Genomic DNA, 20292 nt, shown 5'->3' with positions numbered 1-20292 from the left:
TGGAGCCTCTTCCATTCTGCAGTACCTGCCGGCTCTGATCAACATACCATTCATCTTTCCTAATTAAATGCGTGTTCAACCTCAGTACCCTCAACACCCTTTCTCTGGCAAGAAAGAACCTGGCGAGTGTAATCTCCGGTAAGGTCCCTCGGTAGGAGTTGAAAGTAATATTTGAGAGATGCAGATCCAGGCATTCGATGTGATTGTCGTTATAAACATTATCCACCTACATGCCTATTATTATCTACAAAAGAAGAGAACGTGTTAGTGCCTGCATGCAGTTTTGAACACTACTACAATCTCTACTCCTAATGGAGCAGTTGGTAGTCTCGCTTCCAGGTTTTTTTTAGTCCCACCTCCTATGATTTTTTTGGTACATCCTCCCACCTTTGACTTAGCCACCACAAACCGAAAAAACCTCGTGCTGAGACCCCAACCCGCACCCATGCACGTACGACCGAAAAAAGACCTACGAAGGTTAACCAACGATAAAAGACCTACGAAAATTAACCAGCGACAAAAAAACCTAAACCTATCGCCCGCACGTACGAGGTGAAGGAGCGACGACCCCTGGATCTATCCGCGACGCGAACGCCGCCGCCTGGCAGATCCCAGGCGCTAGCCGCGGATCCCTTTGCCGGCTCCGAGGGGTCGTGGAGGCGGCGCCGCCATCGTTGTGGACCTCTGGGTCGCCATCTGGACACCTCTGCTGAGGTACGCCTTCGCCTTCGCACGCCGCCGACCTCCCAGAGGAGACGCCGCCACGATCTGCGCTAAACCCTAGGCATCAACCACCATGCTCCCGTCCTCCGGTTCCTCCTGCGTTCGCCACCATGCGATCGCCTTCCTCCCTCAGGTTCATCTCCCCTCTTTTCTCTATTTAGTTCAAGACGGAGAGAATCAGATCAGGATAGAGAGATGGAGATGAGGATTGAGGCCATGGGATCCCTTTGTGATTGCAACTTATACATGAGCTCAGTTTAGACCCCTTTGCTAGAAAAAAGAATGCTGCATACAACAATGATCTTATCTAGATTAATGGTTCTCTGATTATTCTTTTGATTCTGAGTCATCAATGTGTTTTTATTGTAGGTTCTTGTACGGAACATACCACCAGACCCTGATGAATCAGATAGCAAGCCTGTGGAACATTTCTTCCTTGTCAATCATCCTGATCATCATCTGAAACATCAGGTAATCACTAAATTTTGGAACATCTCTCATTTGAAGAATCATCTGCAAATTCAAATGTAAGGAAGTGTGCAGTGCAAGCAATTATCAGGGTAAATCTATTTCTCAATTATGTATTTTTACCACTTCATCAGGAGTGTAAACTGATAGTATTTCCAACTACAAAGTGTTGGCTGCCCAGGAAGAAGGAAAGGTCAGTCCAGACATGACATTTAACTATAATAATGGAGGTATGTAGTGCCTACTGCTCCCTTGTCCCTTGCTACCGGCTGGGGATGCTCGGCTCGCCAGCGATGGGGATGCTCGGCGGACAGTCCCTGCTCTCATTTTCCTCCAGCCTCTGGTAACCCTCCTCCTCACCTGCCTCGCTGAAGCGGGATTCACAGGTTAGTTTAGTTTGGAGGGATTTCCTGTGGTTGTGCGTGAATCCAGTGTTCACTGGTCTTGTATGTTTCATTCCTAATATGCTAGCTCCTGCCTAAACACGCATTAGAGAATCTCATGTATGTAACAGAAGATACACAAATGTGGTTTTCCAGGGAGCATCAGGTACATCTTATGTGGGGATGAACCATCAGCTAAAGGGAGTGATAGGAAAATATTTTGTTGAATGCAATGGGAAGGCGAAAAACGACACGCCTTGGCGAAGCAACTCTAAGATTCGGTAAGGCTAATCAAGTCTGCAATCAAATCCAAGAGCAGGGGCAGAGAAAAACATTAAAATACTTTTTAGGGCAGAGAAACGTTAAAATACTTTTTAGCTATTGATTGAAGTAACTGGTAATTAGTAGCAGGAGCAACAATTGTAGTAAGAACCTACCTAGGCATATTTTCTCTCTTTCCTATCACATGGCACATTGAATAACTTTATAGTACAAATACATTCACATATGTTATTTTAAATTATCATGTGATGGAGGTTCTCGTTATTTCGAATCTTTGGTCGGAACCTTCATTTTGTGTTATTAAATGCACATGGTATTCAGTTATCTCCATTATGGTGAGAAGACTTTGATCTTGATATATCAGATTTAAGCCTCCTACACCATAGGAGGTCCTCCTTTTGGTGATATTCACTCATATGTCATTCTAAATTATCATGTCATGGAGGCGATGGGTATTTCAAATCTTTGGTTGGAACCTTCATTTTGCGTTAAATTCACATGGTATTCAGTTATCTCCATTATTACCAGTAGCAATGCACAAGCACTTTCTATTAAATGCACATGCTATTTTCTTTTGTATCATGTCATTTTGTGGTCATTAACAATCAGATGGATGAAATTGATCTTGTTTTGTGCATCATGGATTTTCCTCAACTGAATGAGTAGAAACATAAGTGTGTAATGTAGTAGCCCCTCTATTCCATTGTTATAAATATTATAGTTTTTCAATCTTCTGACCTGATCGTAACAGCTGTTTAAAAGGAAGTGATCACATCACTATTTAGATTTTACTTTTTTGTATGCTTAAACATAAGATTAGTTTGTCCCCTTTCTTTTTACCCTTCATGCTAACATAATAAATACATATTTGAACTGAATCGGTTGTATTACATATGCCACGAAGGATGTCGCTGCTTGAAGCTCAATTTCCATCAGCCCCTCTTTTAATTCACTTGCATTGTTTCAGCTTTGCATTGTACTTCTTTGACGAATTACCTCATCCAATCGGCTTTAATTCGGAGCGTCAGTCTTACTAATTATCATTGCCTTAACTTTTCATATGAACCTCTTACAGGAAACAAGGACTCCTATTTGTCTGTAGTACTGCCCATGAGACTCAACCTTGTTTTACCTTAATTATCATGGTGTGCCTGTTTTTAGAATAGCTCACCATTTTGTTAGTGGCAATAAAATGCATCTTTAGGCACACCTATAGCGCACATGTGATGATGTACAGATGAAAGAAAGATCTTAGAAGTTGAGAAGCCGAGAGCTGGAGGAATAAGGAGAAGCTAAAAAGACAGAAGAAGTCAGAGCATGTGGAGCTGTTGGGCAAGCAGAGTTCTATCTGGGTATTTAGGTAGATGAGGATAAAAGGGAAAAGGTAAATGTTGACGATATAGCTACTCAATGCTGAGAATGTTGCCTGCATACTTTGTTGCCTATATATCATTGGCTTTGTATTGATCCAGGCAAGAACAATCAGATGGAACAAGTTTGCTACGGGTGGGTGTGCATCAAGTTGCTTCGTTGCCGGCGGCGAGTAATCTCACACATGTTTATGGTGCATATGTACCGGAAAATTCAAATGGTACTACCCGATGTGCCTTTCATACGAAACAGTTTATGCTTATGGGTGTTCATCTTTGTTTCTGTATACAGCTTACGGCTTTTTTGTTGATCCCTTCCCTGTAGGTTCTGATCATACGTACGAGGGGAATCAGGTAGGGCTTGATGCGCCTTTCATACGAAATGTTGATGAGAATTACCCAAGTAGTCCAAGTATGAGGCTGTGCGGATATAGTAATCATAATTTTCAGTGGCATCGGCATGTTCTAATAAATAAGATGGGAAGTTCAGAATAATGTAACATCGGCATGTTCTAATAAATAAAATAAGAGAAGGTTGGGTATACTGAAGCAGACCCCTTATAATTATGAACGGTTTATAAAGTTGAAGGATGAAACTTGAACGAACACAATTCTAAGGTTTGTAAAGTGAAGCCAAAGACAAGTTCGAGGGGTAATGTGGACTTCTCTCAAACTATATTATTAGAGGACAATGAGGGTCTTGAAGACAATGAAAGCGATCAGTTTCTGCTGGTTTTGTTTTGTTGTAGGCGAAGTTCTTAATTATAATTATCAATGTGTTTGTTTTTCTTAAGGACGCAGTGACATGCAAGGCGAGGGAAATTGAAGCCAAAACATGCAGGACGGCCAGGAGTGTGCCATTTTTTCTATGACAGGTTAGTGATTTTATCCTTTTTGTATTTTTTACATTGCTAGGTACAGTAGTTTATATGAAATGATTTGTTAATGGTAGGGGGTGGTTCTTCAATCTTCAGGGAATCAAGTGGTAGCATCAGATACTGACATGCATGGAAGGTAGCAGTATATGTATTTGTAGCAAATCATCATCGCCCATAAATAAATCATCTCTTGCCCGCTTCCTCTGTCCGGTTGTCAACTCAAATTGCTTTGGTTCACAAGTTCGTTTCATCGTACATCTAGGTACACTAGAACTGAGAGACTACTTTCCTTGAATGGCTCATGCGAGTAAACTGACAATAGTATTCATCCAAGATGCAGTAGTATATGTATCTTCATAGAGATGTAGATGCATAGATAGTTCAATAGTGCACATGTTCATTGACAGGGATGTAGATGTAGTATACAACCGAGGTTACATTGACAAGTTGGTCCATGATGCTCCCAGGAAAAAGAAAATATGATATATTGTTTCACACTATCATCCATAGTGAAACTTGTATTTAATATTTCTTTGTTTTGCAATGCTGAATATTTTGGGAACACACAGTAAGATGTAATCTACGGATTCACCAAATCAGCTTGAACATTGTTATCATGCTTCGTATGATTTGGTAATGATTTCAGAACATGGAATGGGGCAAATAAAGTTGAAACCATGTACTGTTCCTCACAAAAAAAATAGTTAATGTCGAGAGGTTTCATACTGACATTATTTCTTACCAACTAATGGTGCATTACTCCTGCCATGATAACAGCAGCTAACTACTCCATGATCACAGCAGTAAACATTGATAAGAGTACAAGCATTGGAGGAGTACTCACCACGTTCGAGGAAGTCGTCATCATGGTGGTGGTGGTCGAGGAAGTCGTAGGTGCTGGTGGCATCATCACGGAGCAGTTACCATCTTCTCCTCGACTTAAAATGTAGTACTCCATGTACTCCCACTTGTTAACTTTTTGAAATGCAGATCCACTCCAAGAATGTGCTCTGAAATGGAAGTAACATGGAGTATACTCTAAAAATCAGTATGGTTTGAGCCCACTAGATCAATCAAAGTTCTCCAGCATGATAAAAATAATACTACAGCATGAGTATTGCAGCAGAATCAGTTTGGTTTGAGCCAAGCAAGAGTACTAAAATCCTAACAAAAAGAATACTACAACATGACAAACATGATTTCAGAGATGTTGATTTCAGTACTTACAACCCATTGATAAACATGATTTTCAGAAATGTTGATTTCAGTTAAACTACAATATTTACTCCAAGCAAATACTCTAAGAAACAATACTCATGTAGTACAAATACTCTAGGGGGAATGTACTCCTAAGTACTGAAAGTGTACTCCTATGAGTACTGATGATTTCAGAGATGTTGATTTCAGTACTTACAACCCATTGATAAACATGATTTTCAGAAATGTTGATTTCAGTTAAACTACAATATTTACTCCAAGCAAATACTGTAAGAAACAATACAAGTACTCCTACAGTACTGAAAGTACTCCTGTAGTACAAATACTCTAGGGGGAATGTACTCCTAAGTACTGAAAGTGTACTCCTGTGAGTACTGAGTTTACTAAATTCAGAGGCATCAAAATGCTCACACCCAAGTTCAGTCATCTACACATGGAGTAGTGCAACCGAGTGGTCTTTACCATGCCCGAATCGATGAGTGGTAGTGGTAGTAGCAGCCGCATTGTACAGGAGCAGCAGCAGCCTTTCCAATCTACTCCCGCGGCAGAGAGCAGTTCTTGACCACAGTACATCTACATCCATATTCCATCCACATCAACAATCACAATCACAATCAGCTCCAAAATCTCTCCTTGCCTTTCCCCGAATCCTAGGCTCCAGAGATTGGAAAGGTGTGGGGAAAATTAAGGATGATAACCTTGCAGGTCAAGCATGGGGAGCTCGACTTCGCGCTTGACCTGGGCGCAGGTGATGGGGCACTCGTAGCGGCGGAGGAGTACCAGCAGCGTCGGAGATGGCAGCGTCCAACACGGCGCTCCTCCTTGCAGGTCGATGGCGGCGAGGAGCGCTAGCATCCGTCGCCGCCTTCCTCGAGCAGGACAAGGCCGCCGTGCCCGCGCTTCTCACGCTCCTACTCGACCTCGCTAAAATATCCAACTTTGGCTCGACTGTGACGCAGAGGATGCGGGCAAGAGGGAGAGGCGACGCAGACGAGAAGGCCCGGCGGCGACGCCTGAGGAGAAGGGCGGCGACGCGGTTGATTCGCCGACGCGAGTGAGGGGGAGGTGCGTCGCCGCCGCGGGCTAGGGATTTGGTGGACTGGGTGAGCGAGGGGAACGAGCGTGAAGAGGCGACTGAGTGAGTGGGTGAGTGAGTGAGCGAGGGGAAAAACTGGAAACCACAGAAATTTTGTAACGTTCCAAGAAATGTACTACAAAACCTTCGACATTCAAAGTACCAACATTTATTTTTTTTATCACTATATTTAAAATAATACTCCCTTTGTAAACTAATATAAGAACGTTTAGATCACTAAAATAGTGTTCTAAACGCTCTTATATTAGTTTACGGAGGGAGTACTAATTTAGGAAATGCAGAAATATGTCTGGCTATTATGTTTTTTATGCTCTGGTGGAATGATAAAGAATTAGTTCGTCCGGTTAACACCATGAGTATTTTCCGTTGCATATTTTAAGTCCTTCGACATGAAGCTCCGTTACACGTTGCTTGTGCAAGATGCGTATATAAGCTAACGAAGAAGTTTTTTTTTATTATACTTGCTCAAATATCATGTGAATCAAGCTAAAAACAACATTCATGATATTTTACGAGAATTTTTTTAACTTTGAAAACAACAGGAGTCTCCTACTATTATATATTACTCAAAATAAAGTACTGGTTAATTACATGGCCAAGAAGCAAATAAAAAGAAAGGAACTATGATTTACAGAGATAGGTTTGGGATAAAGCTATCAAGAAAGGAGACCAATTTAGGATTAACTTTGAATTTGAGATTTTCCAAGTCAGCTTTGAGTGCTCTTTTCCAATCATACAGGGATGCAGCAATCTTGTCAAAGTAGCATCTGTTCCTTTGTTTCCAAATGTTCCAGGCGGCCGGGACTTTGATTGCATTGAACAATAGGTGTGGCCATGAATACTTCACTGCATCAAACATCTCCTGAAGCTCCAAGTTGGTATCCCATTGAATATGAAGGTGCACTCAAAGAATGGGTGTTTGTTCGTTTCTAGTGGGTGTTGCACAAAAGACATGAGTGACTTCAATATCAAAATGTCTCCGGTGGAGCATGTCCCTTATGTTGACTCTGTCCATTAACACCAGCCAGGTGAACACTTTAAGTTTCATGATACACTTTGTCTTCCAGATCATTGTGATGTATGCGGGTGGCTGCAGTTCTCTGAAGAAGAAGTTGATGAATTTCTTGGGCCGAAACTGAACATCTCCCCAACAAGTAATCCATTCATCAGCCATCATTGGTTCCAAGTATAGATCATTCATATGATTCTGCAGATATGTTAATTCATGTAGCGCCTCGATTGATAGAGTGAGGTAAAAGTTTTTAGAAGCCCGTGGTCTATCTTGGAATTGCACTATAGAAATATCCTCCTCCCTTGTGAAAGAGAACATGTGTGGCAGCTTGTTGGAAAGGGGTTCGTCATCGATCAGAATATCTTTTCATAGAAGATTGTGTCGCCAGCTCTAGGGATGCAAGTTGTAACCCCTTTGTATATGTCCATCAACGAGAACACATCGTTCTGTATATCTTTCCATAAAAGAATTGTGTGAAAATTTCTTAAACGCAACAACTAGATATTAATTTATAATAGAATTTTAGTTGGATCATCGCTTTATATGTATACATCATTAATTTATCATTCTTTATCAATTTACATTGCAAGTGAATTGGACTACGATAAACACCCAATTGTGCCCATGCTATCTTGTTTCTACATGTGAAATTTGACATGCATTATGTTTACATAATTCCAGCAAAATATTTTCGTGGCACGTGACAAGGCACCGACATTCCCATGCTATATTATCTCTACATGTGAAATTAAACAGTCATTATGTTTATACAACTCAACAAAAATATTTCAAAAGCCCGTGGCAACGCACGGGCACTCTACTAGTCCTATTTGGTTTGCAGGATTTGTAAAATGCACCAACGTGCCATCTTTGATCTGACATGATTAACACGGGCATTTTATTACAATCTAGAAACATGTAGCCTTCTTCACAAGAGGTTTGATTGGATAAAAAAAAACCTAAGAAAACTAGTACAAATGAATCCAAAGGAGAAATGCTTATGGATTTTAACCATATGAATCAAGCAACCAATATGGGGTGGGGGGTGTATGTCCTGAAATCCTCCAAAATTCCTTCAGAAATCGTACTAGTACATTGTCATTGTAAACTTGGGAAAACGTGCAAAAATTTGAACTCCCTTGTGGTTAACATTTAACAGGAAAGGAACATCACCTCGATATACAACTTCTTCAAGCACGGAAAGCATCTCAGACAACTAACAACTTGGTCCAGGTTGGGGCCGACAGATTCTAGTGCCAAGACCTTCACTGTGCCCAGAATCTGGGTGAAGCTTTGTTGGATGACAGATGAACATACATCTTCAAAACTAGAAATAATGTTGATATCAAGAAGGAGAGGTATAAGGCGACTGTTGTACCAGAAAATAGTAGTATTTGACAGACAAGTAGCCCACCACTGTCAATTTTGGTGGAGAAATGACATTGATTCTTGTTGGACCTTGTTGATCAACTACAAGTAATCTCTCAAGTGAAGGTGTGTCCTCAATGACCATATTGTGGTCTACCTTTTGTGATCTCTCGTTGCAGCACCAACAACACACATAAATAGTCTGGAGAGTCCTGGAGGTGATGTGCAAGGTACTCGACCAATTCATCGCCTGAAGACGAAGGAACTCGAGTGTAGTACAACCGCAGAGCAGGCGCTCCATGTCATCCTTTGGGATGCAGACGGCGACGAGCTCGAGGTGCTTCATTCGTGGTAGAAAAAGAGCAGGCGCGTCATTAAGGGGGGATGGTAGTTCATGAACTTGGCGAGGTGCAGCGTGGGCGCGAAGCGGGGCGCGGACATTGGCATCAAGCGCATATGCCCATCATTAAAACTGAGCTTCTCGAGCTGATCTATGGCAAGGGATCGGAACAACCCATCAAGCTTGGCTCGGTCCTTGCTATTGAAACGGAACTTTCCTGTGATAAGGCCTTTGATTGGGCCATGGTGACTGCCGAGGATCTGGGAGAACGCATCCAAGCTTTGGCGATAGCCATGGCAGAGCTCGTGGGCGTCGAGGAGGTCGACAGGGGTGAGAAGCCATAGGGGGCGCCACTGTCGGGAAAGGGCCGCTGTCCTCGCCCGATATTTGATTGGGAGGAGGGATATGATGACTATCAACATATCATCCGGGAGGTTGTTGATGAAGTCTAGGCCTGCTGAAGTCGCTTGCGGTTCTTTCTCGACCCGCCTCCGCTTGTTGGCAGCCTCGTCGTCGGCAGCGACGGAAACCTCTGTCTCCATATTCACACCGTGGTCCGGTGCTTCAGCAGCCCCGACGTCACCACTCCCTCCGATGGGGCGCTTCGACGGCATCGTCATACACCGACGGCTTTGAGGACTCAGAGCGGCGTCGAGGATGCGGGCGGAGAGAGAAGATCGTGTGTGTGGCGAGTATGGGGGGTGCGGCCGCTCGACCGCGCCATTAATACAGACCAGTGGGAGCGACGCGGGCGGTGGTCCAAGGCTGTCTCGCTTCCCGGTGAGAACGACTGTGTAATCTCTATGAATGAAATCTATGCTTAATTACTAAATTTTAGTTGCAAAAAATAGATAGTGCTATTGATTTTTAGCTGCATATTTTGAAAAATCGCAGTGTCTCTTGGCTTAGCGCCGAAGTCTGGCTTTAATTTGCATACTATAATCTGAACTGTTTGCGTTGAAGAAATGCACAGATCATGCATTGAACAGCTTGCACGCTTCCCGGTGAGCCTGCGCACCGGGCTGCGCTCGCACGCCTCCCGTTCAGTCAAGCAGCTGTCCACACGGCACCTCCTATAGCCATTAAAACCAAGACACGTGGGGTCACGTGAATGGTTAACAGAACACACATGGTTTGAATTGGTACAAACGTTTGAGATATTAAAGTGGCAGCTATTTTTTCAAAATGCCTTTGTTGGCTGTTATTAGAGTGCGCCTTCTCTCAAAATGGACACGAAAAATACCACAACATGTCGGGTGCCATTCCATGATAGCGTGCCAAGTTTCATGAATTTTAGACGAGTTTTGGATTTACTAGAATTTAACAGCCATGTATCTCAACGTTTTGCCGGCAATCAACAGTCCCCTCGTGTTTGAAATTCATTCCCATTTCTTGCATGGGACCTAAGCATGCAGCCAAGGACACATATTTGATTTTTCAACCAATTTATATGCACTGGAGCATGTGCATGTATTTCGAATTTGAATTATGCACATAAAATGCCTAAAAAACCTAGTTAATGTATAAAAATGTCCAAACGAACCCCGAAAAATTCCAAAACTTAACACAACACTCCTGTTGTTCTATGTTGGCACTAGAATTTTTTTGAAAGCAATAAGAGGCAACGGATATCGCTTCATCCTCAAAGGTGGCACGTTCCGTACCGAAACCATCAGTCTTGTTGTGAGAAGCTTATACCCAAACCTGCCCCAAATGGGACAAAAAATTTACCACGGCATGTTGATGCCGTTCCATGATAGCATGCCAAGTTTCATGAATTTCAGATGAGTTTTGGATTTACTAGAATTTAAAAACCAGGTATCTCAATGTTTGCGGCCGAGCGACGGTGGCAGGGTGTTTGAAATTCATTCCCATTTTTGCATGGGACCTAAGCATGGAACAAAGGACAAAAATTTGATTTTTCAACCTGTTTATATGCACTAGAGCATGTGCATGTAGTTCAAATTTGAATTATGCACCTGAAATGCCTACAAAACCAAGTTAATGTATAAAAATGTCCCAACGAACCCCCAAAATTCAAAAATTAAACACAACACTCCTGTTGTTCTATGTTGACACTAGAAAATTTTTGAAAGCAATAAGAGGCAACGAATATTGTTTCGTCCCCAAAGGTGGCACGTTCCCTACCGAAACCATCACGCTTGTTCTGAGAAGCTCTGGTTTGTGAGAAGCCTATACCCAAACCTACCCCAAATGGGACAAAAATTTTACCACGGCATGTTGATGCCGCTCTATGATAGCATGCCAAGTTTCATGAATTTCAAATGAGTTTTGGATTTACTATAATTTAAAAACCAGGTATCTCAATGTTTGCGGCCGAGTGACGGTGGCAGGGTGTTTGACATTCATTCCCATTTCTTGCATGGGACCTAAGCATGCACCCAAGGACAAAGATTTAATTTTTCAACCAATTTACATGCACTAGAGCATGTGCATGTAGTTCAAATTTGAATTATGCACATAAATGCATTGAAAACTCAGTTAATGCATAAAAATGTCCAAACGAACCCCGAAAAATCACAAAAATTGACACAACACTTCTATTGTTCTATGTTAACACGAGAAACTTTTTGAAAGCAATAAGAGTCAACGGATATCGTGTCATCCCCAAAGGTGGGACATTCCCTACCGAAACCATCATGCTTGTTGTGAGAAGCATATACCCAAACCTGCCCCAAATGGGAAAAAAATTACCACAACATGTTGATGCCGCTCCATGATAGCATGCCTAGTTTCATGAATTTCAGACGAGTTTTGGATTTACTAGAATTTAAAAGCTAGGTATCTCATTGTTTTGTCGGCAATCAACGGTGCCTTGGTGATTGAAATTCATTACCATTTATTGCATGGGACCTAAGCATGAACCCAAGGAAACAGATTTGATTTTTCAACCAATTTATATGCACTGGAGCATGTGCATTGTCACGCCCAATATGCGACCCTATCCTAAAGGAACTCGAAGGTCCCACCAAGGATAGAAGCGCGTATTGGAGACGCTTTTGCAAGGTGGATATCATTACATCGTACCATTACATAATAGTTGGGTATACATACAAGAGGCATAGAATGTCACATGAATACAACAACATCATAGATAAGAGCAACATCCAACTATGGATAAAACACAAACAGAAACTCAAACGACATCCACCTTGCTAGCCTAGGCTGCCGACCAGGAACCTATCCCCTGAACGACGAAGTAGAAGAAAAACTCAAAACAAGCAAGCATTGCTCTCACGTCATGATCATTGCATTACCTGTACCTGCAACTGTTGTTCTAGTAATCTGTTAGCCACGAGGACTCAGCAATCCCATTACCATGGGTATCAAGACTAGCAAAGCTTAATAGGTATGGAATGGATAAGTGGTGGGGTTGCAGCAGCGTCTAAGCATGATTTGGTGGCTAACTTACGAATACAAGAATAAGATGAGAAGCTACGCAAACGGTCGCAAACTAGTAATGATCAAGAAGTGATCCTGAAACTACTTACGTCCAAACATAACCCAAACCGTGTTCACTTCCCGGACTCCGCCGAGAAGAGACCATCACGGCCACACACGCGGTTGATGCATTTTAGTTAAGTCAAGTGTCAAGTTCTCTACAACCAGATATTAACAAATTCCCATCTGCCACATAGCCGCAGGCACGGCCCTCGAAAGTTTATACCCTGCAGGAGTGTCCCAACTTAGCCCATTATAAGTGTCGGTGTCAAAACCAGCGGATCTCGGGTAGGGGGTCTCGAACTGTGCGTCTAAGGTCGATGGTAACAGGAGACGGGGGACATGATGTTTACCCAGGTTCGGGCCCTCTCCATGGAGGTAATACCCTACTTCATGCTTGATTGATCTTGATGAATATGAGTATTACAAGAGTCGATCTACCACGAGATCTTAATGGCTAAAACCCTAGAAGTCTAGCCTATGGGATTATGATCGTCCCTTATGGACTGAACCCTCCGGTTTATATAGGCACTGTAGGGTGCTAGGGTTGTACAAAGTCGGTTACAGAGAAAGGAACCTACATATCCGAATCGCAAAGCTTGTCTTCCACGCAAAGGAGAGTCCCATCCGGACACGGGAAGAAGTCCTCTATCTTGTATCTTCATAGCCCAACAGTCCGACCCATGTTAATAGTCCGGCCGTCCGAGGACCCCTTAATCCCGGACTCCCTCAGTAGCCCCTGAACCAGGCTTCAATGATGAGGTGTCCGGCATGCAGATTGTCTTCGACATTGCAATGCGGGTTCCTTCTCCGAATACTCCAGAATAGTCTTCGAACACAAGAATCGTGTCCGGCTCTGCAAAACAAGTTCTACACACAACCGTAGAGAGTATAATACTCCACGAATCCAATCTGCTTTTCATAGCATGACATGACGTCACCGCCTGGTCATTATTCAAACTGTTTTAAAGTCTGCCGCTTCATATTTCGAGGTGCAATTTTATTTGCACGGCTTGTCAAAGCAGAGATTGTTGGGGAACCTAGTAATTTCAACAGTTTTCCTACGCACACGCAAAGATCATGGTGATGCATAGCAACGAGAGGGGAGAGTGTATCTTCATACCCTTGAAGACCGCTAAGCGGAACATTTATCAACGCGGTTGATGTAGTCGTACACCTTCACGATCTGCCCCGATCAAGTACCAAACGTACGACACCTCCTCGTTCAGCACACGTTCAGCTTGATGACGTCCTCGCCTTCTTGATCCAGCAAGACGGGCGAAGTAGTAGATGAGTTCCAGCAGCACGACGGCGTGGTGACGGTGTTGGTGAAGAACAATCTCCGCAGGGCTTCGCCTAAGCACTACGGAAACTATGACGGAGGATAAACTAGAGGGGACGGGGTTGCCGGCACACGGCTTGGTGTTTCTTGATGTGTCTTTGGTGCTAGCCCCGCCCCTCTATTTATATGTTGAGCCCTGGGGTCGAAACTTGGAGCAAAAGCCTCCTCAAAGTCGGGTTTGCCCGAAAGGCAAGAGTCCCACTCAGACTCCAGGATCAAACGCCACAATCCTTGGCGTCTGGCCCAGGGCCATACGCCAGGGTATCCGGCGTTTGGCCCTCTGGCCTCCGCAAAACTCCTTTTGCACCGACTTATAGCCCCGTGGGCCTGACCCCTTGGCCTAACCATATCATCCAATATATGAATCTTTACCTCCGGACCATTCCGAAGCTCCTCGTCATGTTCGTGATCTCATCCAGGACTCCGAACAACATTCGGTCACCAACATACATAACTCATATAATACTATATCGTCAATGAACGTTAAGCGTGCAGACCCTATAGGTTCGAGAACTATGTAGACATGACCGAGACACCTCTCTGGTCAATAACCAATAGCGGAACCTGGATGCCCATATTGGCTCCTACATATTCTACGAAGATCTTTATCGGTCGAACCGCATAACAACATACGTTGTTCCCTCTGTCATCGGTATGATACTTTCCCGAGATTCGATCGTCGGTATCTCAATACCTAGTTCAATCTCGATACCAGCAAGTCTCTTTACTCGTTATGTAATGCATCATCCCGCAACTAACTCATTAGTCACATTGCTTGCAGGGCTTATAGTGATGTACATTACCGAGAGGGCCAGAGATACCTCTCCGACAACCGGAGTGACAAATCCTAATCTCGAAATACGCCAACTCAACATGTACCTTCGGAGACACCTGTAGAGCTCCTTTATAATCACCCAGTTACGCTGTGACGTTTGGTAGCACACAAAGTGTTCCTCCGGTAAACGGGAGTTGCATAATCTCATAGTCATAGGAACATGTATAAGTCATGAAGAAAGCAATAGCAACATACTAAACGATCAAGTGCTAAGCTAACGGAATGGGTCAAGTCAATCACATCATTCTCCTAATGATGTGATCCCGTTAATCAAAAGACAACTCATGTCTATGGCTAGGAAACTCAACCATCTTTGATCAACGAGCTAGTCAAGTAGAGGCATACTAGTGACATTATGTTTGTCTATGTATTCACACATGTATTATGTTTCCAGTTAATACAATTCTAGCATGAATAATAAACATTTATCATGAAATAAGGAAATAAATAATAACTTTATTATTGCCTCTAGGGCATATTTCCTTCAGTCTCCCACTTGCACTAGAGTCAATAATCTTGTTCACATCACCATGTGATTTAACACCAACATTCACATCTGTATGTGATTAATACCCATAGTTCACATCGTCATGTGATCAACACCCAAAGGGTTTACTAGATTCAATAATCTAGTTCACATTGCTATGTGATTAACACCCAAAGAGTACTAAGGTATGATCATGTTTTGCTCGTGAGAGAAGTTTAGTCAACGGGTCTGTTACATTCAGAGCCGTATGTATTTTGCAAATATTCTATGTCTACAATGCTCTGCACGGAGCTACTCTAGCTAATTGCTCCCACTTTCAATATGTATCCAGATTGAGACTTAGAGTCATATGGATCGGTGTAAAAGCTTGCACCGATGTAACTCTTTACGATGGGCTCTTTTATCACCTCCATAATTGAGAAATATTTCCTTAGTCCTCACTAAGGATATTCTTGACTGCTGTCCAGTGATCTACTCTTAGATCAAAATTGTACTCCCTTGCCAAACTCAGAACAAAGTATACAATAGTTTTGGTACACAACATAGCATACTATATAGAACCTATGACTGTGCATAGGGAATGATTTTTCATTCTCTTTCTATTTTCTGCCATGGTCGGGTTTTGAGTCTTACTCAACTTCACACCTTGCAACACAGGCAAGAACTCCTTCTTTGACTGTTCCATTTTGAACTACTTCAAAAACTTATCAAGGTATGTACTCATTGAAAAATCTTATCAAGCGTCTTGATCTATCTCTATAAATCTTGATGCTCAATGTGTAAGCAGCTTCACCGAGGTCTTTTATTGAAAAACTTTTATTCAAGTATCCTTTTATGCTATCCAGAAATTCTATATCATTTCCAATCAATAATATGTCGTCCACATATAATATCAGAAATGCTACAAATCTCCCACTCACTTTCTTGTAATTACAGGCTTCTCCAGAAGTCTGTAAAAAACCATATGCTTTGATCAAACTATCAAAGCGTTTATTCTAACTCCGAGAGGCTTGCACCAGTCCATAAATGGATCGCTGGAGCTTGCACACTTTTTTAGCACCTTTCGGATCTACAAAACCTTCTGGTTGCATCATATACAACTCTTCTTCCAGAAATCCATTCAGGAATGTAGTTTTGACATCCATTTGCCAAATATCATAATCATAAAATGCGGCAATTGCTAACATGATTCGGACAGACTTAAGCATCGCTACGGGTGAGAAGGTCTCATCGTAGTCAACCCCTTGAACTTGTCGAAAACCTTTCGCAACAAGTCCAGCTTTGTATATAGTAACACTACTATCAGTGTCCGTCTTCCTCTTGAAGTCCATTTATTCTCTATGGCTTACCGATCATCGGGCAAGTCCACCAAAGTCCACACTTCGTTCTCATACATGGATCCCATCTCAGATTTCATGGCCTCAAACCATTTCGTGGAATCTGGGCTCATCATCTCTTCCTCATAGTTCGTAGGTTTATCATGGTCTAGTAACATGACTTCCAGAATAGGATTACCGTACCACTCTCGTGCGGACCGTACTCTGGAAGACCTACGAGGTTCTGTAGTAACTTGATTTGAAGTTTCATGATCATCATCATTTGCTTCCTTGCTAATTGGTGTAGGCATCACTAGAACTGATTTCAGTGATGAACTATTTTCCAATTCGGGAGAAGGTACTATTACCTCATCAAGTTCTACTTTTCTCCCACTCACTTCTTTCGAGAGAAACTCCTTTTCTAGAAAGGATCCATTAGCAACAAATATTTTGCCTTTGGATCTGTGATTAGAAGGTGTACCCAAAATTCTCCTTTGGGTATCCTATGAAGACGCATTTCTCCGATTTGGGTTCGAGCTTATCAGGTTGAAACTTTTTCACATAAGCATCGCAACTCCAAACTTTAAGAAACGACACCTTAGGTTTATTGCTAAACCATAGTTCATACGGTGTCGTCTCAACGGATTTATATGGTGCCCTATTTAACGTGAATGCAGCTATCTCTAATGCATAACCTCAAAACGATATTGGTAAATCGGTAAGAGACATCATTGATCGCACCATATCAAATAAAGTGTAGTTATGATGTTCGGACACACCGTTACGCTGTGGTGTTCTAGGTGGCATGAGTTTGTGAAACTATTCCACATTATTTTAACTGAAGGCCAAACTCATAACTCAAATATTCATCTCGACGGTTAGATTGCAGAAACTTTATTTTCTTGTTATGGTGATTTTCCACTTCACTCTGAAATTCTTTGAACCTTTCAACTGTTTCAGACTTATGTTTCATCAAGTAGATATACCCATATCTGCTCAAATCATTTGTGAAGGTCAGAAAATAACGATACCCGCCACGAGCCTTAATACTCATTGGTCTGCATACATCAGTATGTATTATTTCCAACAAGTCAGTAGCTCGTTCCATTGTTCCGGAGAACGGAGTTTTAGTCATCTTGCCCAAAAGGCACGGTCGCAAGCATCAAGTGATTCATAACCAAGTGATTCCGAAAATCCATCTTTATGGAGTTTCTTCATGCGCTTTACACCGATATGACCCAAACGGCAGTGCCACAAATAAGTTGCACTATCATTATTAACTTTGCATCTTTTGGCATCAATATTATGAATATGTGTATCACTACGATCGAGATCCAACAAACTATTTTCATTGGGTGTATGCCCATTCACTACTAGGGAAAAAGCCTATACACAGAATCTTACCAGCAACGCTCCTCAAAATACGATGCTACTGCTATTTAGCAGCAGCGCGTGATAGCAAAACGCGCTGCTGAAAGCAACATAGCAGTAGTGCGTCCACCACAAACCGCGCTACTACTCTAATTGCCATGACCTCGCCCCCCGCTAGTTATAGCAGTAGCGCCCTATAATGAACCGCGCTACTGCTATGGAAGTTAGCAGCAGCGCGCTTAGTAGAAAACCGCTACTGCTAAGATCAGCCCACAAGTTTAGTCCCACCTCGCTCCGTGAACAGGGTGTTTACCACCTTAAATATGTTATTTCTGAAACTATCACAACCAGTTGGTCTTCACTGAACTCTATGTGTAAAATTTGTGGCTGCAATATGAGTCCTCTCCGGTTCCTACCGAAGAGGACTCATATTGACAATTTAGATTGTACACAAAAAGATCATTGATGGCCAATGTATTTTTGCATTGACATATTTTTGTATAGTTACACTTAGCAGTAGCGGTTTATATGCAAAGCGCTACTGCTATTCAGATTATCTATAGCGCGTTTTGGCAAACGCGCTACAACTATCCCTACCTTATCCCCACGCGCATGACCTCTCTCTCACTCACACTCTCACTCTCGCCCGCGTGTCCATAACCGTCGTCGTGCGTCGCCGCCGCCGCCGCCTTCGTCCGTCCGCCGCCGAGGTACTCCCCTCCTTCCGTCCCTCCTCCGTCCTCCTTGCACATCCTCCCTCCGCCTGCGGCCGCCCCTCCCTCCTCCGCCGCCGCCCTCCTCCCTCCGCCTACGGCCGCCCCTCCCCCCTCCTTCGCCGACAACCCTCCTCCCACCGCCCTCGACCTCGCCGCCCCTAGCTACCTCTCCGTCGCCCCCACCCCCTGCCACTAGTTAGTACTAGATTTAGTAGTAGTAGATGTTAATTTAGGGTTCATAGCTAGTACTAGATGTTGCTTAGTTAGTACTAGATTTTTAGTAGTAGTAGATGTTAATTACTAGTAGTGATGGTACTAGTTAACTAGGGCAGTATGATTAATAGTAGTTGTAGTTGAACTACTTTAGGTGTAGCTGAACTAGTTTAGTAAGTAAATTAATAAACTAGTTGAATTAATAGAACTAATGTATTTTTAGTAAGATAATTAATATAACTAGTTGAACTACTTTATTTTTAGAAAGAACTAGTTTTTTTTCTATTTATAGTAAGTTTATATTTAGTAAGAACTAGTTGAATTAATAAAACTAGTTGAACATGTCATATTTGTTGTTATTTTTTAGTTTAAGCAATTATTCGGGATGTATTAGCGATAACTTATACGGTTTCAGGTGACCACCGTCATCCCCGTCACCGACCCCCTCCGACATCCCCGCCGTCGTCCCAGTCACTGACCCCCTCCGACATCGAGGTGAGACCAGCCAAATATCCTTGTATATCTTGTGTTGTTGCTCAAATAGGATATGTGGTTGCCCAAGTGGCCGTTCATGTTCAGTTTACATCTCCGAGTGGCCTATGTTTTGCCGGTGTGTTGATTAATTTCCGTTCCGGCAAATTTCAGGCGCTCGATATGTCCTTTTTTAGCAAAGGTCATGCCGGATTTTTTCGTGAATTCTAGCATGACTTGTGCTAGAATATGTACAAGTTTAATCTTTGAATTATGAATGTAGGAAATGTCGTCCTCGGACGACGACAGTCTCCCGAGGGAGTGCAGCTGGTGCCACGACGATCGAGGTATGTGCGACAGGTTCATTGAGCTGGACAAAGATCGGCGCTTCAACATTATGCTCGAGGAGACCTTCGATTGTGAAACGGTACGCAACAACGACAAGTGTTTTTTTCGTAATTAAGCATGACTTCAACTATTTCAACGTCTATTTTTCATATTTTACAATTCGACTAGCTTATCCCATGCCATGCAAGACGCTATGTCTTGGAGAGGATGGGTTTTGAAGACCATGAAAATTTTGAAACAAAGAAAATACACCTAAGGACCCATCATGATATGGATTTTGAAGTAAATCTGTGCAATGCTCAGAGCGTAACCCATTTTGGTTGCCAAAATTGGGAAGCACTTTGCAAAATGTATGGTTTTTATGAGGGTATGATTGTCACCATGGATCTTGGTGATCCTGACATCGAGCAAGACAATATGGACATTTGGGTCCTTGTTGATACGCTTCCGATTGTACCGCTATGTGAGTTTCTCAAACATAGTTATTAACTAATTTATATTGTTTATTTCAAAATAGTTGATAGCTTATTTCCATTGACAGCTTATTTTGATTCTTCAAAGACTGTGCGGAAGATGGTAGATAAAACCCACTA

The 20292-nt window shown here is 42.5% G+C and overlaps 1 protein-coding gene and 1 long non-coding RNA gene across 22 annotated transcripts; one reads left to right on the top strand and one right to left on the bottom strand.

Annotated features, from left to right (window-relative positions):
• Positions 1–147: 147 nt before the first annotated feature.
• On the bottom strand, positions 148–6489 carry LOC123113438 (uncharacterized). Of its 12 annotated transcripts, none has more exons than XR_006456036.1 (7): positions 6021–6489; positions 5785–5895; positions 4949–5114; positions 1437–1559; positions 1315–1364; positions 1112–1236; positions 175–244 (listed from the first exon to the last, which is right to left on the bottom strand). XR_006456036.1 is itself a non-coding variant. In XM_044534669.1 (3 exons), the coding sequence occupies exons 1-3, from the start codon at positions 6175–6177 to the stop codon at positions 5044–5046; spliced, it is 339 nt and encodes a 112-aa protein (XP_044390604.1). In that variant the 5' UTR covers positions 6178–6488; the 3' UTR covers positions 4899–5043. The 12 variants fall into 12 exon arrangements, 1 of the variants encoding a protein (XP_044390604.1); XR_006456037.1 differs by having other exon boundaries at positions 212–244; positions 1112–1182; XR_006456030.1 differs by having other exon boundaries at positions 179–244; positions 1315–1559.
• LOC123113476 (uncharacterized) lies at positions 611–5229 on the top strand. Of its 10 annotated transcripts, none has more exons than XR_006456060.1 (6): positions 611–856; positions 1093–3240; positions 3329–3447; positions 3552–3580; positions 4021–4101; positions 4201–5229. It is a non-coding gene; the product is annotated as an uncharacterized lncRNA (long non-coding RNA). The 10 variants fall into 10 exon arrangements; XR_006456061.1 differs by having other exon boundaries at positions 4179–5229; XR_006456042.1 differs by having other exon boundaries at positions 4021–5229.
• Positions 6490–20292: the final 13803 nt, after the last annotated feature.

This window comes from Triticum aestivum, chromosome 1B, assembly GCF_018294505.1.
Source record: "Triticum aestivum cultivar Chinese Spring chromosome 1B, IWGSC CS RefSeq v2.1, whole genome shotgun sequence".
Classification (NCBI taxonomy): domain Eukaryota; kingdom Viridiplantae; phylum Streptophyta; class Magnoliopsida; order Poales; family Poaceae; genus Triticum; species Triticum aestivum.
This window is presented reverse-complemented; position numbering and strand designations above follow the sequence as displayed.